This window comes from Ceratotherium simum, chromosome 18, assembly GCF_057802395.1.
Source record: "Ceratotherium simum simum isolate JZ-2026a chromosome 18, ASM5780239v1, whole genome shotgun sequence".
In the NCBI taxonomy this organism is placed as follows: Eukaryota; Metazoa; Chordata; class Mammalia; order Perissodactyla; family Rhinocerotidae; genus Ceratotherium; species Ceratotherium simum.
The window spans coordinates 24190877-24213322 of NC_141917.1; the positions used below are offsets into that span (position 1 = coordinate 24190877).

At 36.5% G+C, this 22446-nt stretch overlaps 1 protein-coding gene across 1 annotated transcript; it reads left to right on the plus strand.

Annotated features, from left to right (window-relative positions):
* Positions 1–15767: 15767 nt before the first annotated feature.
* On the plus strand, positions 15768–17970 carry LOC147914594 (endogenous retroviral envelope protein HEMO-like). Its single transcript, XM_087443163.1, has 2 exons — positions 15768–16116; positions 16294–17970. Exons 1-2 carry the CDS (start codon positions 16059–16061, stop codon positions 17295–17297), a joined length of 1062 nt encoding a protein of 353 aa, XP_087299289.1. The 5' UTR covers positions 15768–16058; the 3' UTR covers positions 17298–17970.
* The last annotated feature ends 4476 nt before the right edge of the window (positions 17971–22446 follow it).

A 22446-nucleotide genomic window follows, 5' to 3' on the forward strand; every position in this document is an offset into this window, starting at 1 on the left:
CCCTTTTCAGTAAATGTCATATTCATAGTGTTGCTTCTAAATTCCTGCAAAGGAAAAGCCCAAAAAGTATAAGAGCAAACAATTCATCGTTATGAATCGACGAGCAAACATCATTAGGGTAATGGGATAAGAACGCCTTTCTCCCTCCACATCCTTCTTCTTTTGAGGCAATAATGTTAAGTTAGAGACCACACACTTTGGATTCGTGTTGAATGTGTATCTCCACATGATTGCCCCTCCTAGCTGTTAACTTGGTCATACCCCCTCTGTAAACCAGCTTCCTTGATATAAAACAGGCAAAACAATATTAACCACATAGTTGTTGTGAGAAATAGACAAAATAAAGCCCATAATGAGATATGGATACACACAGTTGGTGTCCATTACACAGTTCCTTTCTTTACATTTTGTATATGCTTCCCAGCAAGAGTGGCAAAATGTCCAAATCTCTGTAAAATATCAGAACTTGTCTCAATTCTTTCAAAAATGGGCATTACATAAAGTCCTAAGTGTTTTAGAATATGACTATAGGGAGCTTACACAGGTTATTATTTTATATATCATTCAACTATAAGCAAGTTTAGTTGGAATATTTTTAAATTCATTTCTTCATGAATGAATACAACCTGGAAACCATTACAACTCCGAAATGAAACTAGGGCCATACCAGTGATGTTGTGGTTTTTATAATTCTCCAGAATTTAGGTCCATTCTTAATTAGGATCCTTTCCCACTGTGTTCCTTCTGCTTGGAAAGATGTTCTTGATACTTTCCCTGATGCCTCCTTCTCATCATTTGTGGCTTTACTTTCCTGACAACACCAGCTAAAGGAAAAATCCCTCATCAGCCATTCTTCATCATATCACCTTATATTCTTATTCTTAGCCCTTGTAAGAACAAGAAACTCTTATTTCTTTATGTATAATATATTAATATCTGTCTCTTTTTAAAATACTTAAATTCCTTGAGGCCGAACTCTAATTTTCTTTTTCACCCCTCTATCTTCCTTGTACAAAATAAAGTTGGATAAATAATATTCACTTAATATGTACTAATATATCTTAACTGATGAACAGGTGAGAGTTTTCTAGTTTTTAATCTTTTCACTTCTTTATATTCTCTCTGGGCTTTTCCTGTCTATAAACTATTGACAGTTCTACATGGATCTGTGTGCAATTCATCATGGAACCTGAATAGGTGACTGACTATACCTTATCTGTGCCACCAATGAAAATAATCCTTATCATTCTGGGACTATTGAGGATACCTAAATGGTGTGTAAGGAATCTTGTTCTAAACGAGGAATAGCAGGAAGCATCATCAGATACCAACAACATCAATTGCTAAAAAGAAAAGAATATATAGGATTTTAAGGTAAATTTTAGTGTATAAAATGGGAAGAGTATTTTAAAAGTTAAAAATTGAGAATGATACCTTTTAGAAAGTCAACCTCAATGTGCATGATAAAGTGTCTACTATATTCAAACTTCATTTTTATGCCTGTAGCTTTGGATATTAAATGGATTGATACTTTTGAAAAGGAACTCCTCCAGCTATTTTAGTTCTCTGTCCCATTACACTTCATCTTCTTACTGCTTAGTTTTGGGCTCAAAATTTGATACAGGCTCTTCCTGTATGAATATTAGAGGATCTAATAATTATAGTTTAATAAAATGAAACTCAGGGGTGAGATTTATCAACTAGAGAAATGTAGGGTTTTTTCATGCAATTTAATAACACCAAATGGCCTCTATAATCATTTCCATATAAAGTATCAAAAATGGCTTTAACTGGGTTCATGCAGGTAGTTAAAAATATGCTCAGACAGATCATATGGAAGTATGGCAATTTTATTTAAATTACTTTATTATTCTTTCTGTATATAGTAAAAATTAGATGGGCTATTTGACATTTAGTATTTAACTTTTCTGGGGTTGGACATAGAAACATTGAAATAGGGCTGAAAGGGATATTGATGCAACTTATACATACTAGACTTAGGACTGGAAATATCTAATTTTGTGAAGAATAGTTGTTAATACTGTGATTAGAGACCCTTCACATACAAATGTTAAAACTATTTCATAAAATTTCACTAAGGTAATCATTATATGTACATATATGAAATATTATTGAGGTAAGTCCTGACCACATACAAATTCTGGGAAGTCAAGATTCAAATGTGGCTACTCTAATTGTAGCCTTTACTAGGAGAAATTGATTTTCCATTAACCTTATTAGCACAAGGGATTGTCAATCAGAATGTTAAAAGGAAACACATACTAAGAATGTTAGAAGAAAAGGTACTTCTAATTGAAGTTGAAATTAGATGGTGTGATGCAAGTAGAAAATCAAATAATTACAAGGAGTTAAGTGAGTTTCTAGGGCTAGTTTGCCCACATGTGAACAGTTTGACTTTGAGAAAGTGAAAGTAATTCCCTGAACCTCATTTTCTCGCCTTTAAAATGGCAAGAACACTATTTTCACCTAAACAGTAGAATAAAGATTACTACCCATAAGATTGTAGATAAATGCTCTAAAGTGTTATTCAATATTTAGTTTTCAACAATTTACTGGAGCTCTTATCTAGTGAAATAAGGCATCAAAAATAAATAAAAGAGGGGCTGGCCTGGTGGCACAGCGGTTAAATTTGACATGCTCTGCTTTGGCAGCCCAGGTTTGTGGGTTCGGATCCTGGGCGCAGACTTACACCACTCATCAGCCATGCTGGGGCAGAAACCCACATACAAAATAGAGGAAAATTGGCACAGATATTAGCTCAGGGCTAATCTTCCTCAAGCAAAAAAAGAGGAAGATTGGCAACAGATGTTAGCTCAGAGTGAATCTTCCTCAGCAAAAAAATAAATAAATAAATAAAATATATAGAGATTGGAAGGAAAATTAAAACTCTGGTTGTTTGCAGATAATCTAGTTGTGTAAATATAATTCACTGAACTATTAGAAATAATTGGTAAATAAGTGAATTAATCAAGGCTGATAGATACAAACTTATATATACAAAAACATACATTGTCTTTCTAAACACTAGCAATGCTGTGAAGGTGAATTTATATGCAATTTAGAAGGAGAAGAAAATAAAATACCAGTAATATATCTAATAAATGACATACAGAATCTCTCCAGTAAAATATTTAAAAAATTCTTGAAAAACTTCAATAAATTGATATATAGGATGTTACTTTGTAAGACTTGTCAGTCTTACAAAGATGTCAATTCACTCCAAATTAAGTTATAGATTCAATGGCATATCTCTCAAAACAGCAGAAGATATTTTTGTGGAAAATGACAAGCTGATTCTAAAATTTGTATCAAAATATAAAACATTGAGAATAGCCATGACAACTTTGAATAAAAAAGTTTGAGCACTTACACAATCAGAAATGAAGACTTACTAGAATTTATAATATGATAGATATTGGTCGAGTGGTATATACAATACATTAATCAAAGAGATTAGAGTCCAAAAACCTGCCAACTCTATGAGGTCTACTGCCATCATAATATCAAATACTGTAGAATAAGAAAATGAACTAGATACTCTCATGGTACACTATTTGGAAATTTCTCCAAAAGATTTTATTAAAAAATCTGAACAATATGAATATTCACAAAAGGCATATTGAGCTAACATAAAGAATTGGATTGTCAAATGAAATGCTTATGAATTAAGGAGCTTAATTACTAGTAATTTTATGATTACAAGATCTCAAGAGATAATTGTAAATCAGGCTTAGTTCTCCCTAGGTCCTTCCTTTCATCATTGGACATGAATTCTCTTGCCTAGAGTGGATGAGATCTTTAATGAGGTATGTGAGTTACCTCACATATTCAGAAGCATCTAGATTATAAGATATCTCTATTTAATGCCCCCAGAAAGTTGTGTGGTTTACTTCACATTCAATGAGGATATATTCCTCATAGATCTAGAGACAGAAGGTTTGCTTACTATCTGTAATCATAAAGCGGGGTGTGATGCTACAAGCATTTTCTAGATATGGACACTCCCCTAGAAATTACTATTATCTTCTTTACTGGTAGATCAATGATCAACATGCTAACGTGCATATTGATCAGGCTCCCTGCCTTCTTTCTTTCCCCAGGAGCAAACTTCAGTAATTGAGAAAGGAATGGATCACAAGCCAATTGCTTTAGTTTCTTCATACATACATACACACATACATACATACATACATATATACATACATACATAAGTATACCTTTAATATGCATAGAATTTCTCTGGAAGAGCTCATGAAAAATAATAATTGTGGTAGCTTCTGCAGACAGAAATTTGTGAGCTGGCTGTTGACATGAACGAGAAATTCTTTTACAGTATATCTTTTCTTACCTTGTGGCTTTTGTACTATGTGTATTTATTAATACTCAGAAAATAATCTAATCTTTGGATTTTGAAAAATATTCTTGAAAATGAAATCAAAGCAAAACAAAACAAAAAATTATTTGAATAGCAAAGTTTATAATAACCGCATATGGATTGTGGATTGTTGTGATAACCATAAAGATGTGCTTCTCACATCTCCATTTAAGAAAAAATTTGGCTGCAAGGAAGGAAATAGTGAGTTACCTCTGGCTGCAGTATTTTCAAGATCTACCTCAGTTTTCCAAGACAGCGCCCAGCTGAGCATTGACTGATGCAAGGGTTTCAGGACCTGGCTATATCAGCTATGTGGTACTCCTCAAAAGAACAATTTTTCCTTCAGAATTCTCCATTGGTTTTATGAAGATTTTGTCAAATTTGTGTCACAGTTGGTGGGACTCCTTGACCAATCCCACTTCCTCCCTATTTTCCTTTAAGGTTTCAGATTTGTAGTCTGAAAGCTTTTTCTGCATAATTATGTCTCCTCTTGCTTTTATCTTTCATAATAAAATGCTGACATTCTTAAGTCTTTCTCATTTTCCACTTCCCATGGAGCCAAACTAATACAGCTGGTATAGGGGATGGTTCAAGGGATGCAGCTAGTAAGATGATTTAGGTCTAGATCTCTCTCTGCCTGGCTGGTAATGAAGATCTGATCCTGTAAGGTATGTGGAACATGAATAGTCCCTGGTACAAGACTGTGGTCCAATTTTCGAAACTTTCACCTGGGTTGATTTGATTGTGTTTCAGTGGAAAGGAATACCTAGGTTATTACAATGATTCAGTCATTTGAAAAGTAAAGGGTGGAGAATAAAATATATGAGAACAACAAGATTGGTTGGTGGTTATTAAATTTCATTGATGTGCTATAGAGTGATAGTGAAATGGCGGGGACAGTTCACCACCAACTGGCAACTAAACGTGAAGTGCGAAAGGTCTGTGGTAGTTTGCAAGGGGCCTTTATCTTCTGAAATGGGAGAAAAAAAAAAATCTGAAGACCAAAACCAGGATTCATTAGTTGGAGTCCCTGAGCTTTAAAGACTATTAAATCTTCAGCCCATGCAGGTCTGCAATGGCAGGCTCAGTGCTGTTGGAAAACCTAGAACTTTCATGCATGGTCCAGGGACATATGAGCAGATACCCCTGGAGAAAAAAAGCACCGTGATCTCCCCCTGGTACTCACCCCTTGTTAGAAAGAGATCATACAGAGACCAGGTAATGAATAGAGTCTTGGCTAAAGTCATCTTTTAGGTGGGTCTTCTGGGTTTCCAAACATATCATTGAGTGACACTTGGCAATTGTAGGACTTCTTCCTTTTGCCCTTTAGATTGTGGGGTAAAAGCTATCATAGTGGGAAAGATGAAATGGAAACCTCTGCAACTGACTTTCTTGTCTCAATCAACAACCAATATGGCAAATCACCAACAATATTACAGCTGAGTTGAGTGGTGAAGAAGTGCTAGCCTTAGGAATCTTAAGAATTCAAGAATAGTGATGCCTAGTATATCTCCATTTTATCACCATTCTGGCCACTGAAGAAAAATATCCTGACAAATGATTCAAAGGCTACCAGAAGATTAGCTATCTTGGAGAGTAGCTGCTGTGCAGGAGATGGTACATTTGCTAGAGCAGATTAATATGGTATCAAGATGTAAAGGCATTCACTGCCCAATTCTGCTTCCTTCCACTCCGTCTATCTTTCAGAGGTTTTACCCTCTAATATATTGCTCTAATATACTGCTAATATACCTTGTAATACCATATACTTCATTTCAGCATCTCCTTACCGAAGGACCCTGCTAGCGAAATTGGCAAATAGGATGACCATCAAAAACTCACTAAAACACATCTTGAGCATGAAAATATTGACCTGTGTGACCCTGCTGTAGCTCAAAATGGTGAGAATAAGAATAGAGTTCTCATCAATTTAAGTGAACATCTTCCGCTGGAAAGATTTGCTACCAAACATTTGAGATTAGTTTTCCAGGGCCTACGTACGCAAGAACGTGCTTCTCCTGAGGTTGAGTGTGAGTACCTTTGTTCTCCGTGTTTGGTAGTTACGGATCTTTGCTTATTGTTTTGACAATTCCCAGGAGAAAAATATGAGACTCATAGGTGAAAATGCTGTAAATCACTGTAAGGTTGTGGTCTGCGGTTGTTTTAAGCTGCTACATTTGTGTTAATTTGTTATGAAGTAATAGAAAACTAATACACTCCAAAGAAACTATATAATTAACAACATCTTATAAGTGCTTAGGTTAATGGCCATCCTTCTACCTTTCTAGATATGAGAATTAGCATGGTTTAGCATTTAATATTCCTATTCACTTAACTGTGGATATGTATCTATGTCTAGTGAAATATATTTTTGCACATGGGTAAATATTTAATTTTATTTACTTTGTTTTCCCCTCACTAACCCTGCTCTTCTTTATTGCAAATATAATTATATGAGAGTCATTTTAATATGGTTTTTGTTTATTTGTTTTTTACCCATTGGCATCTTCTATTCAATATATTCTTACAATATTACAGAAGCTTCTTTAGTTATAAATATTCAGAGAGATTTTATTATTCAGCATTCACTATTCCAGCAAAGGACATTTAATATTATTAAGCATGCTATTGTTCCATATCCTCATTATTTCCTCTGGATATACATTTTTGTTTTTGGTATTTGTCAATTTTGAAAGAAATTCTTCCCCTCAAAATGTATAAAGTTTTGCTAGGACGATGAGGCTGTTGGAATTCTCTAGAGGAATAATAACTTTATTTTTGAAAATATACCTAAGTAATAATGTCAAAATTAAATATAACCTCTTTTCTTAATTAACATTTTTGTTGGCTATTAAATGCAAATTTAGAGATGATCACAGTATGCTGAAAAGAATGTTTGGTATATTCCACATCCACTGTAGGAAATTTGCCCATGACTAGGAAGCAGGGTGGGGAGGAGAAACACATATATTTACAAACCAAAGAAAAGCTCTCTTTGAGAATTAGAGATGTTAACTGCAAAGAAGACTGTCTCACCATGTAGTGAATTGCCTATCACTGGGGCTGTTTAACGTGAACTGAGCTAGCTATCATTTGAAGAGACTTTAGAATACATTCTACTACATTAGGTAGGGTGAAATTAATGCATCTTGTAATTCTTATATGACTTATAATACCTTATAACTCTTATAACTCAGTGTAGGGCTGCCTTGAGGAATACAACATGATTCAGGGAATCTCCAGTGGTTGGGTATTGATAAATGCTTCTGTGAATCTGCCTTTTACAACTAAGAAAGATAAGTAGTGAAGATTAGGGGAAGAGGCACTCAAATCTAACCAATTCTAAGAATCACCCCTTTGTACATAGGCACGTATAATCATTTGCATTTTTAACTCTGGAACAGCAAAATATGAATGCAAACTCTTCATCACTAGTTAAGAATGGGAGAAATTAAGCATTTCGCTGCAAAGCATATTGCTAGAGTCAGCCTTAGGCAGTCCATGACACATTTCTACCTTTAAAAATGATTTGAGAAAGAATTGGTAGCTCTACTTCTACTCAAAATTATTTTCTCCATAACCTGCCATGACAACTGACAGTGACATGAGACTTCTGCTTACATTTCATTGACCAGATCAGCCACATGGCTTTGCAAGAGGACTGGGGATTATAGATGAGAAAATAAAATAGTCCATATGCTCAGTTATTCTACCACAAATAACATCATAAAACACTGCCACTTAATACATTTTAGTATTAAAAAGATAATAAATCATGTTAACTGAAAAGAAAATTCCTTAAAATGGGTCCTAACGGACAATTTTTAAACGGTAGAGTAAGAACATCCAAAAATCCACGTTGCCGTAGAAGCAATGAGAACACTGGGGAAAAAAAGCTATCAAAATCAATCTTTTCAGAACTCAGGAAATTAAATTAGAAGCTTGAAACAATCTGAAGAGTGTTTATTCCAGAAAAATTGTTTAATCTAAGTAAGAACAGCAAGCTTCGTGGTACTTTAATTTGCCCTAATCCCATGCTCTTGTCCCCAGATTCACAGTAGCCTTGAAAACCAACAGCCTTATAGCTATAATAGCTGTAAAACCAGCAAACTGACAGCCACTGAAGGGGCACAAGAAGTTTGGATATCCAAAATTAAAAACCCAAAGCCCAGTGAATTGTCATTATTTGACCTGTCTGGCAGCTCCCTGAAAAGCTTGATTCCCTGGGATTTTCTGTATTTGATGTCACATAGACCTTGCTCTTTGCAAACAACCCTACCCTCAGGGCATTTTTCAAAACAAACAGCGGCAATTGTTTGACATCACAGCTGCCTGAGGTGGTGACAACAGTTGGGGCCAACAAAAGTCTGACCAAAAAGCTTAAAATGAAAAAATAGGAAATGAGATATTCATAAGGCGCTTTGAAAACCTCTGATGTACCTTGGGGTTCTGGAAGACTATGATGGTGCTCAGGGCAAGCTGCCCCAGGAAGCACCACTCTGGTATGCGGATTATTTCGAGCTGAAGACAATAAGGATATTTGACCTCCCCCACTAACTGCCTAGAGAATCTGGCATGGTGGCTCATTCCTGGAACAGATCTTCTATCATGATGGCTATAAAGATAATGTAAAATAGATGTTGCAATGGGAGGGGCACCAAGCCCCTTTTATCAAAAAACTCTATCTCTCCCTGACCAAATTATCAATAGATGACCCTGAAAAGAATTGTCCTTCTGCCCTCTGAAGTCCCAGGCCACTACCCACCCCCAACACGTTCCTTCGTCTTTAGCTGCAATACTTAAGCAAGCAGCTTAGACAGAGGGACGAGTTGCTCATTTCTGAGTTTCTCCCATGTATACATGTTATTAAACCTGGTATTATTTTCTCCTGCTAACCTGTCTTGTTGATTATTTGGCCAGCCAGAAGAACCTTAAGGGAAAGGGCAGAGAGGGATTCTCCCTCTTCCCCCGACAGTTTTGGCGTAGTCGCCAGGAGACCACACTGGCTGGCAAGTTGCCTTTTCTGGCTGAAAGACCTGCCTTCTCCCTGGACTGCTGCAGATGATGAGATACGGGAACGCCTGACGAAAGCCGGCAAAAGGTAAGACTTCTTACCACGTCAGCCTCCTGGAATCTCTATCTGCGGAGTCTGGTGGAAGGAAGTGGTGAGAATTTTTTCTCTTTCTAAATTTAGATTGGCAGGAGAAAATATTTGGGAAACTAGTTTCTTGGGCTTTTAGTGACTCTTGGTTTAAATTTGGTAGAGTACTCTTGGTTTTGATCTTGATCCCTTTTCCTCCCAGAGATAGTCTCTGTTTTTCTCTTTTGTCTGTGTCTTTTGTCATAAGAAGGAAATACCATAGGGTAGGACGCAGGCATAGGCCCTATAAGCCTGCTGTCCGGGCCGGCCCCACAGACTGGTGAGTTTGCGGGTCTCACCAGACCGGCGTCTACAAACTTTGCTGTGGGTTATTATGCACATGAAGTGAAGGCCATTGCCGAGGGCATCTTGGAAGCCAAAAATGCCGCAAATTTAAGTGGGCGCAGGTCGAGCAGTTAAGAGCCATTAGGGCGCTCGCCACTTTCAGAAGACTCCCGTGACAGGATAAGTTGGATCACGGAACGGGGTAGATGACACAGGTCTCCCGCCAACTGCAAGAAAATGTCCGTGCAACGAGGAGGTACTCTGTAAAAGCACACAGTCCCCAACCCCGCGGCACCTCCCCCTCTAGGTATTATTCTGGCTCCAAGAGACCTAAGGCGTGGCTAAAGCTGTCATTGTGCACATAAAAAAAAAAAACCGGATGAGGTTTTTCCTTCTGTCTTGTTCTGTGTCCTGAGAAAACTTGGCTTTGTGACCAGTGAGAATATTCTCCTTGGTCTCCACCATATGGAAGGTGCATTTACCGGGGTGCACCTTGGTGGCCAGTCGAGTAGACTGGGGTTCCGAACTGTCTCTTTGTCCGGCTGTGCCAAGCTCTCAGGGGAGTTTGTCATAAAAGGCCCAGTCCATAGGGCTTTTGTCGTCTTAACCTTCGTTGCTTGTTAGTGCTGGAAAAATCCCATTCCAGTATCGCCTGCCCGGTGTCACAGATTAGCGGGTCTGTGACTGGAGGCGTCCCACACTATTGTGGGAGACCGGAGACACTGTTTTCACTACACCATCCTTACCGCCTGTGCAACGAAGGTCTTTACTGTCTCTGAATATCTTTGGGAGTGAATTCTGTGGATCATGGGGGCTACATCATCTGCGCCCTCACCAGGGACGCCTCTTGCCTCCATGGTGAAGATTTATTCTAAGCGTGGAAAGTTACCTCCGGGTCTTTCCTTAAAAAGGCTTATTGGTTCGAGTCACTATTGGAATAAATATACAAATGAAGATCCTACTTGTCAATGGCCAGACGACGGATCCTTTGAATTGGAAAAACTTCTAAATTGGGGAAAAAGAAAGTGTTTTGAGAGCTCTCACATAATTGCTTAATTGGTACCTAAGAATTAAGGCCAGAAAAAGGAAGGGAAAAATTTGACTAGTCTTAAGAAGGAAGGGAAAAATTTGACTAGTCTTAAGACCTGGACTCAGGTTACAATTGAATTGAGGACATGTAAAAGTGTAAGTGTTGATAAGATTATAAAGGTTGGAATGTTTGAGCTAATTTTATACAAAGAGGTTACATCAACTTTGCCTGAGTATGTTTTAAAATGTCTGACTGGGAATGCTTCTCTTGTCCAAAATTAGAAGACCAAGACCTATTGATAAAAATCTTAATGATAATTATGTTTAAAGGTATAAGAGGTGATGAAATTTACATGAAATTTTATAAGAAAAAAACTGATGTTATTTCTATTACAGAACTGGTTAACAAAAATAGTAATTTAAATGATGGCTAATTTTATCTGAAGTCTTATGAAGTCTTGTAGGCAATCTAAATAATTATTGGGAATAAATAACTAAATAGTTGTCAAAAAGATGAATGTTGGATGAAATTTAAACAATAATTATGTGTTATGGTGGTTACAGCTTCCAAACTCTTTTTGGTGACTTAAAACTTGAGAGTTTTGCTAAGTTTTATGATAAAAATTCTCTGAGTATCATCATTTCCAAATAAGATAAGATATTAGACATTGATTGCTAAATGTACATTTGTCTACTTTTGGCTTTTCATTACAAGAAAACTAAAAGATATTTTGGGTCTATTGGTAAACGTGTTTTATTAAAAGATTGTACTATAAAGTAATGTGTTTCCAGAAGTTATGAAGTGTTTATAAATTTTCCAAGCCACAAGATACTGATGTAAAAGAAAGTTTATAATGGTTTACTTAGTTTTTACTCACAAATTAAGGTTTCTAAAGGTTAAAATTTCTAATTAGTATATGTGATTGAAAATTAAGAAAAATATGTCTGTGTACAAGGAAAGTAAGATATATAAAGGTACAAAGAATGGAAATATCTTGTTTGGTTAAGAAAGATAAATTTGTCCTCAAGTACTAGGAGGGAAAAGAAAGACATGGGACAAATTCTGAATGTAAAAAGAAAGTTATAGAAGGTTTGTGGAAGAGGAATTCTGGAAAAGGAGTTTTATGAATGGTCAAGTTGGCTAAGATTGAAATGAATTTAATTAAGTAAATGAGTTTTAATAGCAGAAATAAGCTGGTGCAAAATTAAAATTTGGTCTTCTGTCTCTTAAAAGGATAATTTGCTTAAACTTGATAAAGAGGTTACAAAAGATTTTTCTTTACCTTTGAGTAAGTCTGCCTAAAAGACAGGAAAAAAAAAAAAAACTGTTAAAATAATTTCCTACGTTCAAAAGACTGAGGTCTCTCTATTAAGGCTTTTAGACTGTTAATGCTCTGTTTGCTTTGATTGTTTATATTTTTGACAAGCTCCCCCAAAATTCATATCTTAAAGTCTTTTTTTTAACTTTTATTTCTTTGAGAATTTTCAAAGGGCCCTGGAACTTCTCAAAGAAATTTGCTCTCTTCCTGTAAGGGGAAAGATACTAAACTTATTAGGCTTATTCAATATGTTCAATTACATGGAAAGCATTGTCAGACCAGTGATGATAAGCCTGCTTAGGTGCTATTATGTGGGTAAATGTTATTGACATAGGTGTTTTAAAATTGTATAACATTACTGAAATTCTGATCTGTCCTGGTTATCAGTCATAATTCTGGTTATTATTATTTTAAAGTGTTGTATGTCACAAAATTAACCAAATTTCCTTGTCAATTGCCATTTTGAGGTTTTGTTGTTTACAGACTTATTTCTTTGCTCTAATGCTTTTGCAAAATATGTTTCAACTTCAGAAAAATTCATGGAAAGGACTCTGATATTTACACTGGAATACAGGTTTCTGACAAACTTTCTGATCATAAAACTGAACTTGGTAAGAAAAAAAAAAAAAAGAAATTACAGAAATCTGATGGAAAAACTGACTTCATGAAGCTGCTAACAAAAAGATTGGGATCAAAAATAGACTACACAAGACTGAATGAACTGATAAGGATGATTATAATTTTTATGATTTTTCATTTGAAGTATAGCTGAATTTTTAATGTTTTGTTTTTTCAGATTTAAGGAAAACTTTTCCTCTTTTCTCCTGAGCTAGCTATGACTTATAGCAATTTGGTAAATGATACTTTTGTAAATAAAATTGAAATATTTATCTTTTTCTCTCTACCTGATCCCTCGAATTTAGAAACTCTTAGTAAGTGAGTATTGTTGTTTTCATGGCAATATAGTTATTTGCATAAGTTCAATAAAAATCTGTTCTCCTTAGAACACAATTGGAAACACTGGTTATATTACCAAGGCTGTGACTGGAACATCATATTTGCGATATAACCATACAACTTTTAAAAAATGAAGATTGGACTTTATGAAATAAAGCCATGTAAAAATATTGGCCTGGTACCTTGTGTTCCAAGCAGCACTAACCAGGATAAGTAAAGAATGTCACTTATCTGGCAGGTACAAGGAACCTTGAAATATTTGGGAGGGACCTCAGAGGAGAGGAATTCACCCAAATCTGTAGGTATTGCAGGCAAAGTCTGATGACAAAATCCTTGGCTTTGCTTTCCTGGCCTCAAGAGGCCTTTGAAGTCCAATGTGAGATTCCTTATAAAAAGTTCCAGCAAAGCAGATTTAAAAGAGCCTATGTGATCAACTGCTATTCTTGCTGTACTTATGTACATAATTGAGCCAACTCTATTGGAACTAGACTTATTTTGCAAACTAGTTTTAATTTTGCTATCTTAATAAAAATGAGGGTGATTTTAGAGAGAAAAATTATATTTCAGTAAAAACTATTTCAGTATAACTTTGCGGATATTAGATACTAGTTTTGTTGTCTTTTGAGGTTTTTGTTTTATATCTGTTGACTGGACTGGATCCTGATTTCTTCTAGTCTCCTGAAATATCTGGCTACAGATGTCCAAACTAACGTTTTTGATTTTTTCCATCATTTTCATTTGAAATCACTGAGAACTGAACCTGCCCTTTTTCCTGAAGCCTTACAAACTGAAGCTGATGGACTTGATATAAACTTAAGAGATGACCTGACGACACCATCAGAGACATTTTAAACTGCAAAAGATACTTTGACGCTGACATCTAAAATTCTTCTTCACTGGCTGGCCTCTGAACTCAAAAACTGGTTTACAATTTGCTCTAACCATTAACCTTGTTTTTCTTTCGTTTACACAAATATGCTTTTGGAGTCTGCCATGCTGTTGGCACAATTTGGAAATCCTGTGGATTCTTAACTTCTGCAGGAACTCCTATTGCTAATGGACACTTAATTGCAGCCTTATTACAAGCTATTCACCTTCCTTCAAAAATTGCCATTGTTCATTGTTCAGCCCATACTAAGGAGACTGATGTCATATCTTTAGGGAATGACAGGGCTGACAGAGCTGCTAAACATGCAGCTCACTATGGACCCCCTTATCCGTTTTCCACCCAATTTTTAAATCTGCCTTTATCCCTGACTGATGTTATTAACTATTAGGCAAATGCCCCACAATCTGAAAAAGACAATTGGATACAAAAGGGTGCCAAACAATTATCAGATGGATTATACATTGGACCAAATGGACTTCCAGTAGCTCCTTTTCTTTTGACTTTTTGGCTTGCACTTATCTCCCACCAAATGGGACATATGTGCAAACGGGGGATAGTTAAGGAACTAAAAGACAATTGGTTTTGCCCTGGCAGCCATAAAATTTCTGACCAAATCACCTCCCAGTGCACAACTTGCAAATCTTACCAAGTCTCTGGGAGAAATCAGTGTGATCCAGGAAGTCCTCCCAGGCCCACGCTGCCTTTTGTGGCACTCCAAATGGATTTTATGGACTTGCCTTCAGCTTTAGGTTACTCTCACTGTTTGGTTATTGTCTGCATGTTTAGTGGATGGACTGAATGCTATCCGACCAGACATGCAGATGCCACGACAGTGGTAAAGAAATTAATAACTGAAGTTATTCCTCGCTTTGGCATTCCTTTATGGATTGAATCAGACCAAGGAACTCATTTTACAGCAGAGATAAACCACTTGCTTGCAAAAACTCTGGGGTATTCATTAAAATTTCATACCCCATATCACCCTCAGTCATCAGGGCAAGTGGAACGTAAAAATCTAGATATAAAAAGAACTCTAGGAAAAGTCTGTCAAGAAACTGGACTTAAATGGCCAGAGGCTCTGCCCTTGGCCCTTATGAAGATTCAAAATACTCCAAATAAAAGGCATGGACTGACTCCTTTTGAAATAGTTTTTGGACGTCCGATGCCTACTGGCATCTCTAAACCTTCAATTCCTGGATTAAATGAATATTATGGGAACTTAAGTGAACAATTTGATGCTATGACTTGTTATATACAAAAATTAACTAGTATACTTGAAGCATATCGTCAACAGGTAAAAGAGGCATGGCCACCACCTTCTGACAAGCCTTGCCATCCCTTTCGACCAGGAGACCGGGTGTACATCAAGGTCTTGAGAAGAAAACACGCACTATCACCTCGCTGGGAAGGACCTTATGAAGTCTTACTGACGACCTGCGCTGCCATCAAAATAAAGGAAAAATCTTCCTGGTTCCATGCGAGCCACGCCAAAATAGACCCAGAACATCGCTCTCAACACAACTGGGAGATAATCCCCACAGATGACCTTAAACTAAGGATTTCGAGGGCCAAAACCCAGGCCCCAGAAGCAGCCGACATCACGAAGTAGACAGCTTTTCCCAAGATCACGGATCGAGAAAACCTACTTTGATCCATTTCCTTCCCCTTACTTCAAAACTCCCTATATATATACACACTCACACACACAAACTATTAGTGGATATATATATATACATATTTTTTTTTTAAATCATTTATTAGAAAGCTGACTGGAGAGTGCTGGTCTCTATCTGTCCCTCTTCCCCTCTCTAAGTCTCCGCTATGGGCTCTTTTCTGATCCGTGTCTTACTTTTACTAACCCTCTCCTTTTCAACAGGTCGGGCACAGACCAAACACCCCCTTATGCCAGTTTACCAAGCCCTAGCCACGCTAACTAATCAATCTGACTGTTGGTTATGTCAACAGCTAGATAGTGCAAAAGAACCTGAACTAGTCTTTGTTCCTGCTGATATGAACACCTGGTAGACTAAATATGGAAAATGGATGAATAACAGAGTATGGTATCCGCAACAAGGGAAACTTCACTCTGCTTCTTCTCCTGGTGAGTCACTTGGGCCACAGAAATACTACTTAGAAGGTCAAGGACTGTCCCTTGCCCAAGTACAAGCAATAGGTGAAAGTTTTTCCCTCTGCATTGAAAGTAAACATGGCACTGGACCTTTCCTGGGTGACATACCGAGACAATATTGCAGTCAAACTCTGTGGTTTGATTCCGCAGGTGGCATCTTCAGAACTCTCAAGGGAATTGTAAGTGATTCTATCACTACTCCCTCTGGCACAAACATTTGCCAAATCACCAAGTGCTCTGGATGGCCTACGAGCCACCCGTGTGCAACTTGGGGTATTGCAGCTATCCGCATGGTTAGGCTGCCCAATGCCACAGACTATATATGGGTGGATCAAAAATCTGGACTCACCTGGTCAGGTGACAAGACCAGGCTTTATAGCTGCCAAAATCAGACTGCAGGCCTCCTGTACCAGCTATTCCGCAATCTGTTCTGTTCTCGCAGATTGACAGGAGCCCATGGGAAATGGAGATGTTTAGGTAGTAACAGTGCAAGTGGCACAGATCATGAAATAGTCCAGATCATGGGAACTACAGACTCAATTCTAACCTTTTCTTTAAACTACACTGGTCTTTTCATTTTATGCGGCAACAAAGTGTATAAAGGATTCCCACCTAATTGGTCAGGACGATGCGGACTTGGATACCTGGCTCCTTCTGTCACCAAACACTCCACCTTAAATGCTAGCCAAATTACAAACTTGGGTTCGTTTGTTCATAAGATTGTGCCACATAAACGTGCCAGTCGAGAAATCGTGGAAAATCCATTTGTGTATCACAACTCCAAGTTCTTTTCAGCCTTGAGAGTCCTATTCCCCAGCTTTGGAGATTATGAGTTGGAAAAGGCAATATTAAATCTCTCTATGGTAATGGAGCAAGAGTTCAACACCACCATGCAAACCTTGAACATACTCCAGTCAGAGATTAACAGCCTAGCATCTGTGGTGCTCCAAAATCGACGTGCTCTGGATGTGCTCACTGCCCAGCAAGGAGGAGCATGTGCAATCATTGGAGAAAAATGTTGCTTTTATGTGAATCAAACAGGTCAAGTAATATCTAACTTAAATCTATTAAAAGAGAAGATTGACATTTTTCATCAGATAAACGAAGCTAACACATTTTATTGGACTGACTTATTTCCAGGATTGGGGGACTGATTTAATGGAGTGTGGGGAAATGTGCTCCGATTTGTTCTTTTCTGCCTGTTCATCCTCATTCTAATCTACGTTCTTTTCTCTCTTTGCAGACTTCTTATCACTCAGATACTAACACGATTTCTCTCTCCACAGTCACCAGCTCAGCTTTTAATATGTGAAACTTCTAGGGAAGTTTCAGAGGAGGGAACTGATGGTGCTCAGGGCAAGCTGCCCCAGGAAGCACCACTCTGGTATGCGGATTATTTCGAGCTGAAGACAATAAGGATATTTGACCTCCCCCACTAACTGCCTAGAGAATCTGGCATGGTGGCTCATTCCTGGAACAGATCTTCTATCATGATGGCTATAAAGATAATGTAAAATAGATGTTGCAATGGGAGGGGCACCAAGCCCCTTTTATCAAAAAACTCTATCTCTCCCTGACCAAATTATCAATAGATGACCCTGAAAAGAATTGTCCTTCTGCCCTCTGAAGTCCCAGGCCACTACCCACCCCCAACACGTTCCTTCGTCTTTAGCTGCAATACTTAAGCAAGCAGCTTAGACAGAGGGACGAGTTGCTCATTTCTGAGTTTCTCCCATGTATACATGTTATTAAACTTGGTAATATTTTCTCCTGCTAACCTGTCTTGTTGATTATTTGGCCAGCCAGAAGAACCTTAAGGGAAAGGGCAGAGGGAGATTCTCCCTCTTTCCCTACAACTACATATGTGTACAGAGCTGTGTGCGCACCCAAGACTTTGCATGTGATGGTCCTGAACTCTGAACTGGATGACCTTAAGACAGTAGGCAAATAGGTAGTGAAAACTAAAGTAGGCTTGGAAAGTGCCTGGCAGAGCATTAAAAACATGTACACACACACACACACACACACACACACACACAAATACAGATTATATTGGCAAAGATCAGAAGACTTATCGGTTCAAAGAATTTAAGGGAATCTCTCGAGTCACCATTAAGTGAACCAAGCAGAGACTTCAGTGGCTTCAGAGCAGAGACTTCACATGACAACAAAATAGATGTTACAGATTTAGTCCAGAAAAGTCACTAAATGAACATGTAGCAACAATGAAAACAACAGGGAATTCTGAGGATAGTGGTGGGGAGGGGTGTTTTTAAAAGTTGCCACATTTAAAATGTTAACTAGATGGGGCCGGCCCCGTGGCTTAGCGGTTAAGTGCGTGCGCTCTGCTGCTGGCGGCCCGGGTTCGGATCCCGGGCGCGCACCGACACACCGCTTCTCTGGCCATGCTGAGGCCGGGTCCCACATACAGCAACTAGAAGAATGTGCAGCTATGACATACAACTATCTACTGGGGCTTTGGGGGGAAAAAATAAATAAATAAAATCTTTAAAAAAAAAAAATGTTAACTAGATGTGCAAAGAGAGAGAACAACAAAGCTGAGTGAGTGAGAAAAAAAATCTGATTCCCATAGTTGCCAAATTTTACTAGTCAAAAATTTCAGTTTAAAAAAAAAAAAAAGATGAAGAGAAATGCAAAATGACAGAAAAATATAGTCTATACACAGGGAAATAAATACAGTCAATAGAAACTGCTCCAGAGGAAGTCTAGAATATCAATACACAGACATACTGTTTTTTTAAAAAAGACCCAAAAAGAAATTCTGGATTTGAAAATATAAAAACTGAAATAAAAAATTCACTGCCATGTCTCAACAGCATATTTGAACATACAGAGTAAATAATCAGCAACTTGAAAACAGGACAATTGAGATTATCCAATCTGAGGAACAGAATAGGAAAAAAAATGAAGGAAAATGAACAGGACCTCGGAGATGTGTGTGACACCATCAAGTATACCAAAATATTCATAGTGGGCGTCCTAGAAGAAGGAAAGAGAAGGGGACAGAAAGAATATTTGAGAAAATAATTGCCAAAACTTCCCAAATTTGATGAAAAACATTGATCTACACATCCAAAATTTCACCAAACTCCAAGTAGGATAAACTCAAAGAAAGCTATGTGAAACTCATCACAGAAATATTTTCAAAATCCAACTCAAAAAGGGACATTGTGAAAGCAGCAAGAAAAAATATACTTGTCATGTGAAGGGGATCCTCAACAAGATTAGCAGCTGACTTCTCATCATGGAGGCCAGAGAGCAGGTAGATGATATATTCAAGGATTAAAAAAAAAAAAAATCAAATGAGAATTCCAAACCTAGCAAAATTTTGTTGAGATATTACCAAAAAAACAAAAACAGGAAATTTGTTGCTTGTAAACTTGCCTTATGAGAAATAATAAAAGGAGTCCCTATGGCTGAAATAAAGATACTAGAGAGTGATTTAAATCCATACAAAGAAATAAAGAGCAGTGATAAAAGTAACTACTTAGGTAAATATAAAAACAAAAAAAATAGATATTTTTATTGTGGTAAAATGCACAAAACATAAAATTCATCATGTTCACAATTTTAAGGGGCGTTTAATACATTCACAGTGTTGTGCAATCATCACCACTATATAGTTACAAAATATTTTCATTACTCCAAAAGAAAACCCTGTATCCATTAAGCTTTTACACCCCATTCCTCTCTTCCTCCAGCCTCTGACAACCACTAATCTGTTTTCTGTCTCTATATTTTTGCCTGTTCTGGATATTTTATATAAATGATTTCACACAATATGTAGCATTTTGTTTCTGGCTTCTTTCACTTAACATAATGTTTGTAAGATTCATACATGTTATAGTGTATATCCATGCTTCGTTCCTTTTTAAGCTGAATAATATGTATTTTATTTGTAACACTTTTATTCTTCTATCTATTCAAAAAAATTGCACGAAGTAATAATTATAAAACTGTGTTGATGAGTTTATGATTTATAAAGATGTAATAATTTATGTGACAATAGTACCAAGTGGAGAAGGAAACGGAACTGTGTTAGAGCAAAGTTTTTGTATATTACAGAAATTACATTGGTATTAGTCTGAGCTAGATTGTTCTAAGTTATTTGTAATCCTCACGGTAACCATTCAGAAAAAGAAACTCAGAAATTTACTAAAAAAAAGCAAAAATAATATTAACATTGTATACTCCAATATATCTAACACCAAATAATACAGTAATGGAGCAATAGAGAAACAAAAAGCATATAAAACCTACAGAAAACAAATAGTAAAATGTCAGATATATCTCCTCTTATTAGTAATTATGTAAAATGTAAATAGACTAAAACCTATAGTAAAAGGTAAAGATTGGCAGAAAGGATTAAAAAAAACCACAATCCAACTACAATGCTATCTGCAAGAGATTTAGATTTAAAGCTACAAGTAGGTTGAAAATAAAAAGATGGAAAAAATATACCATGTAAACACTACCCAAAAGGAACTGGTAGAGAGGCTATAATTTTATCAGACAAAATTTCTCCTGGAGTCAAATATTTTATAATGATGAAATGGTCAATGTTTATTTATTCTTTTGTCAAGAGACATTTAGGTTGTTCCTATGTCTTGGCTATCGTGAATAATGCTTCAATGACTATGAGAGTGTAGATATCAAATCAAGGTTCAGATTTTATTTCCTTGGTATATATACCCAGAAGTGGGCTTGCTGGATCATAAGGTAGTTGTATTTTTCATTTTTTGCGGAAATTTCATACTGCTTTCCGAAGTGACTGTACTGATTTACATTCCCACCAACAGCGTACAAGAGTTCTCTTTTCTCCACATCCTCACCAACACTCATTATCATTTGTTTTTTGATAACAGACATTATAACAGATGTGAGGTTATGATTTGTGTTTCCCTGATTAGCGATGTTGAGCACCTTTTCATATACCTGTTGACCATTTGTGTGTCTTCTTTTGAGAAATGTCTATCCAGGTCCTTTGTCATTTTTTAATCAGGTTATTTGTTGTTTTGCTATTGAGTTATACTAGTTCGTTATATATTATTAGATGTTAACCCCTTATCATATACAGTATTTGAAAATATTTTCTACCATTCTGTAGGTTGCCTTTTACAACTGTTGATTGTTTCTTTTGCTTTGTAAGAGGTTTTTAGTTTGATGAAATGTCACCTTTCTATTTTGGTTTTGTTGTTTGTGCTTTTAGTGTCATATCAAAAATCTTTGCTGAGAATAATGTCAAGAAGATTTTCCCCCATGTTTTCTTCTGGTAGGTTTATGGTTTCAGGTCTTGCAACTACTCTTTAAACATTTTGAGTTGATTTTTGTATATGGTATGAGATAAGGTTCCAATAACATTCTTCTACATATGGTCCAGTTTTCCAAATGCCATTTATTGAAGAGGATAGCCTTTCTTTGCTTTGTGTTTTTGGCACCCTCATTGAAGTTCAATTGACCACAGATGTGTGGATCTACTTCTGGCCTCGCTCTTCTATTCCATTGGTTTATATGTCTGTTTTATGCTAATATCAAACTGTTTTGTTTACTGTAGCTTTGTAATATATTATAAAACCAGAAGTGTGATACTTTCAGCTTTGCTTTTCTTGCTCAAGATCGTTTTGACTATTGGGTCTTTTGTGGTTCCATAAATTTTAGGATTGTTTTTTGTATTTATGTAAAGAATGTCATTGGGATTTTGATAGGAATTGCATTGAATCTGAATATCACCTTGTGTAGTATGGACATTTGAACAATATTAATTCTTCTGATTCATGAACACAAGATATCTGTGTCTTCTTTAATTTCCTTCATCAATGTTTTACTATTTTCAGTGTACCAGATTTTCACTTCTTCAGTTAAGTTCATTCCTAAGTATTTTATTATTTTTGTTACTATCATGAGTGAGATTTTTTTAATTTCCTTTTTGAACAGGTCATTTTTTGTATATAGAAATACAACTAATTTTTGTATGTTTATTTTGTATCCTGAAATTCTATTGAATTTATTTATTAGTTTTTAACAGTTTTTAAGATTTTAAGGTTTTCTACATATATGATCATGTCATCTGCAAACGTATATAATTTCTACATCTTCCTTTCTTATGTTGATGCTTGTTATTTTTTTCTTGTCTAATTGCTCTGACATGTACATTCAGTACTATGTTGAATAGAAGTGGCAAGAGAAGGCGTACTTGCCTTGTACCAAATCTTATTGGGAAAGCTTTGGTTTTTCTACATTGAATATGGTAGCTGTGGGCTTTTCCTAAGTGGTCTTCATTGA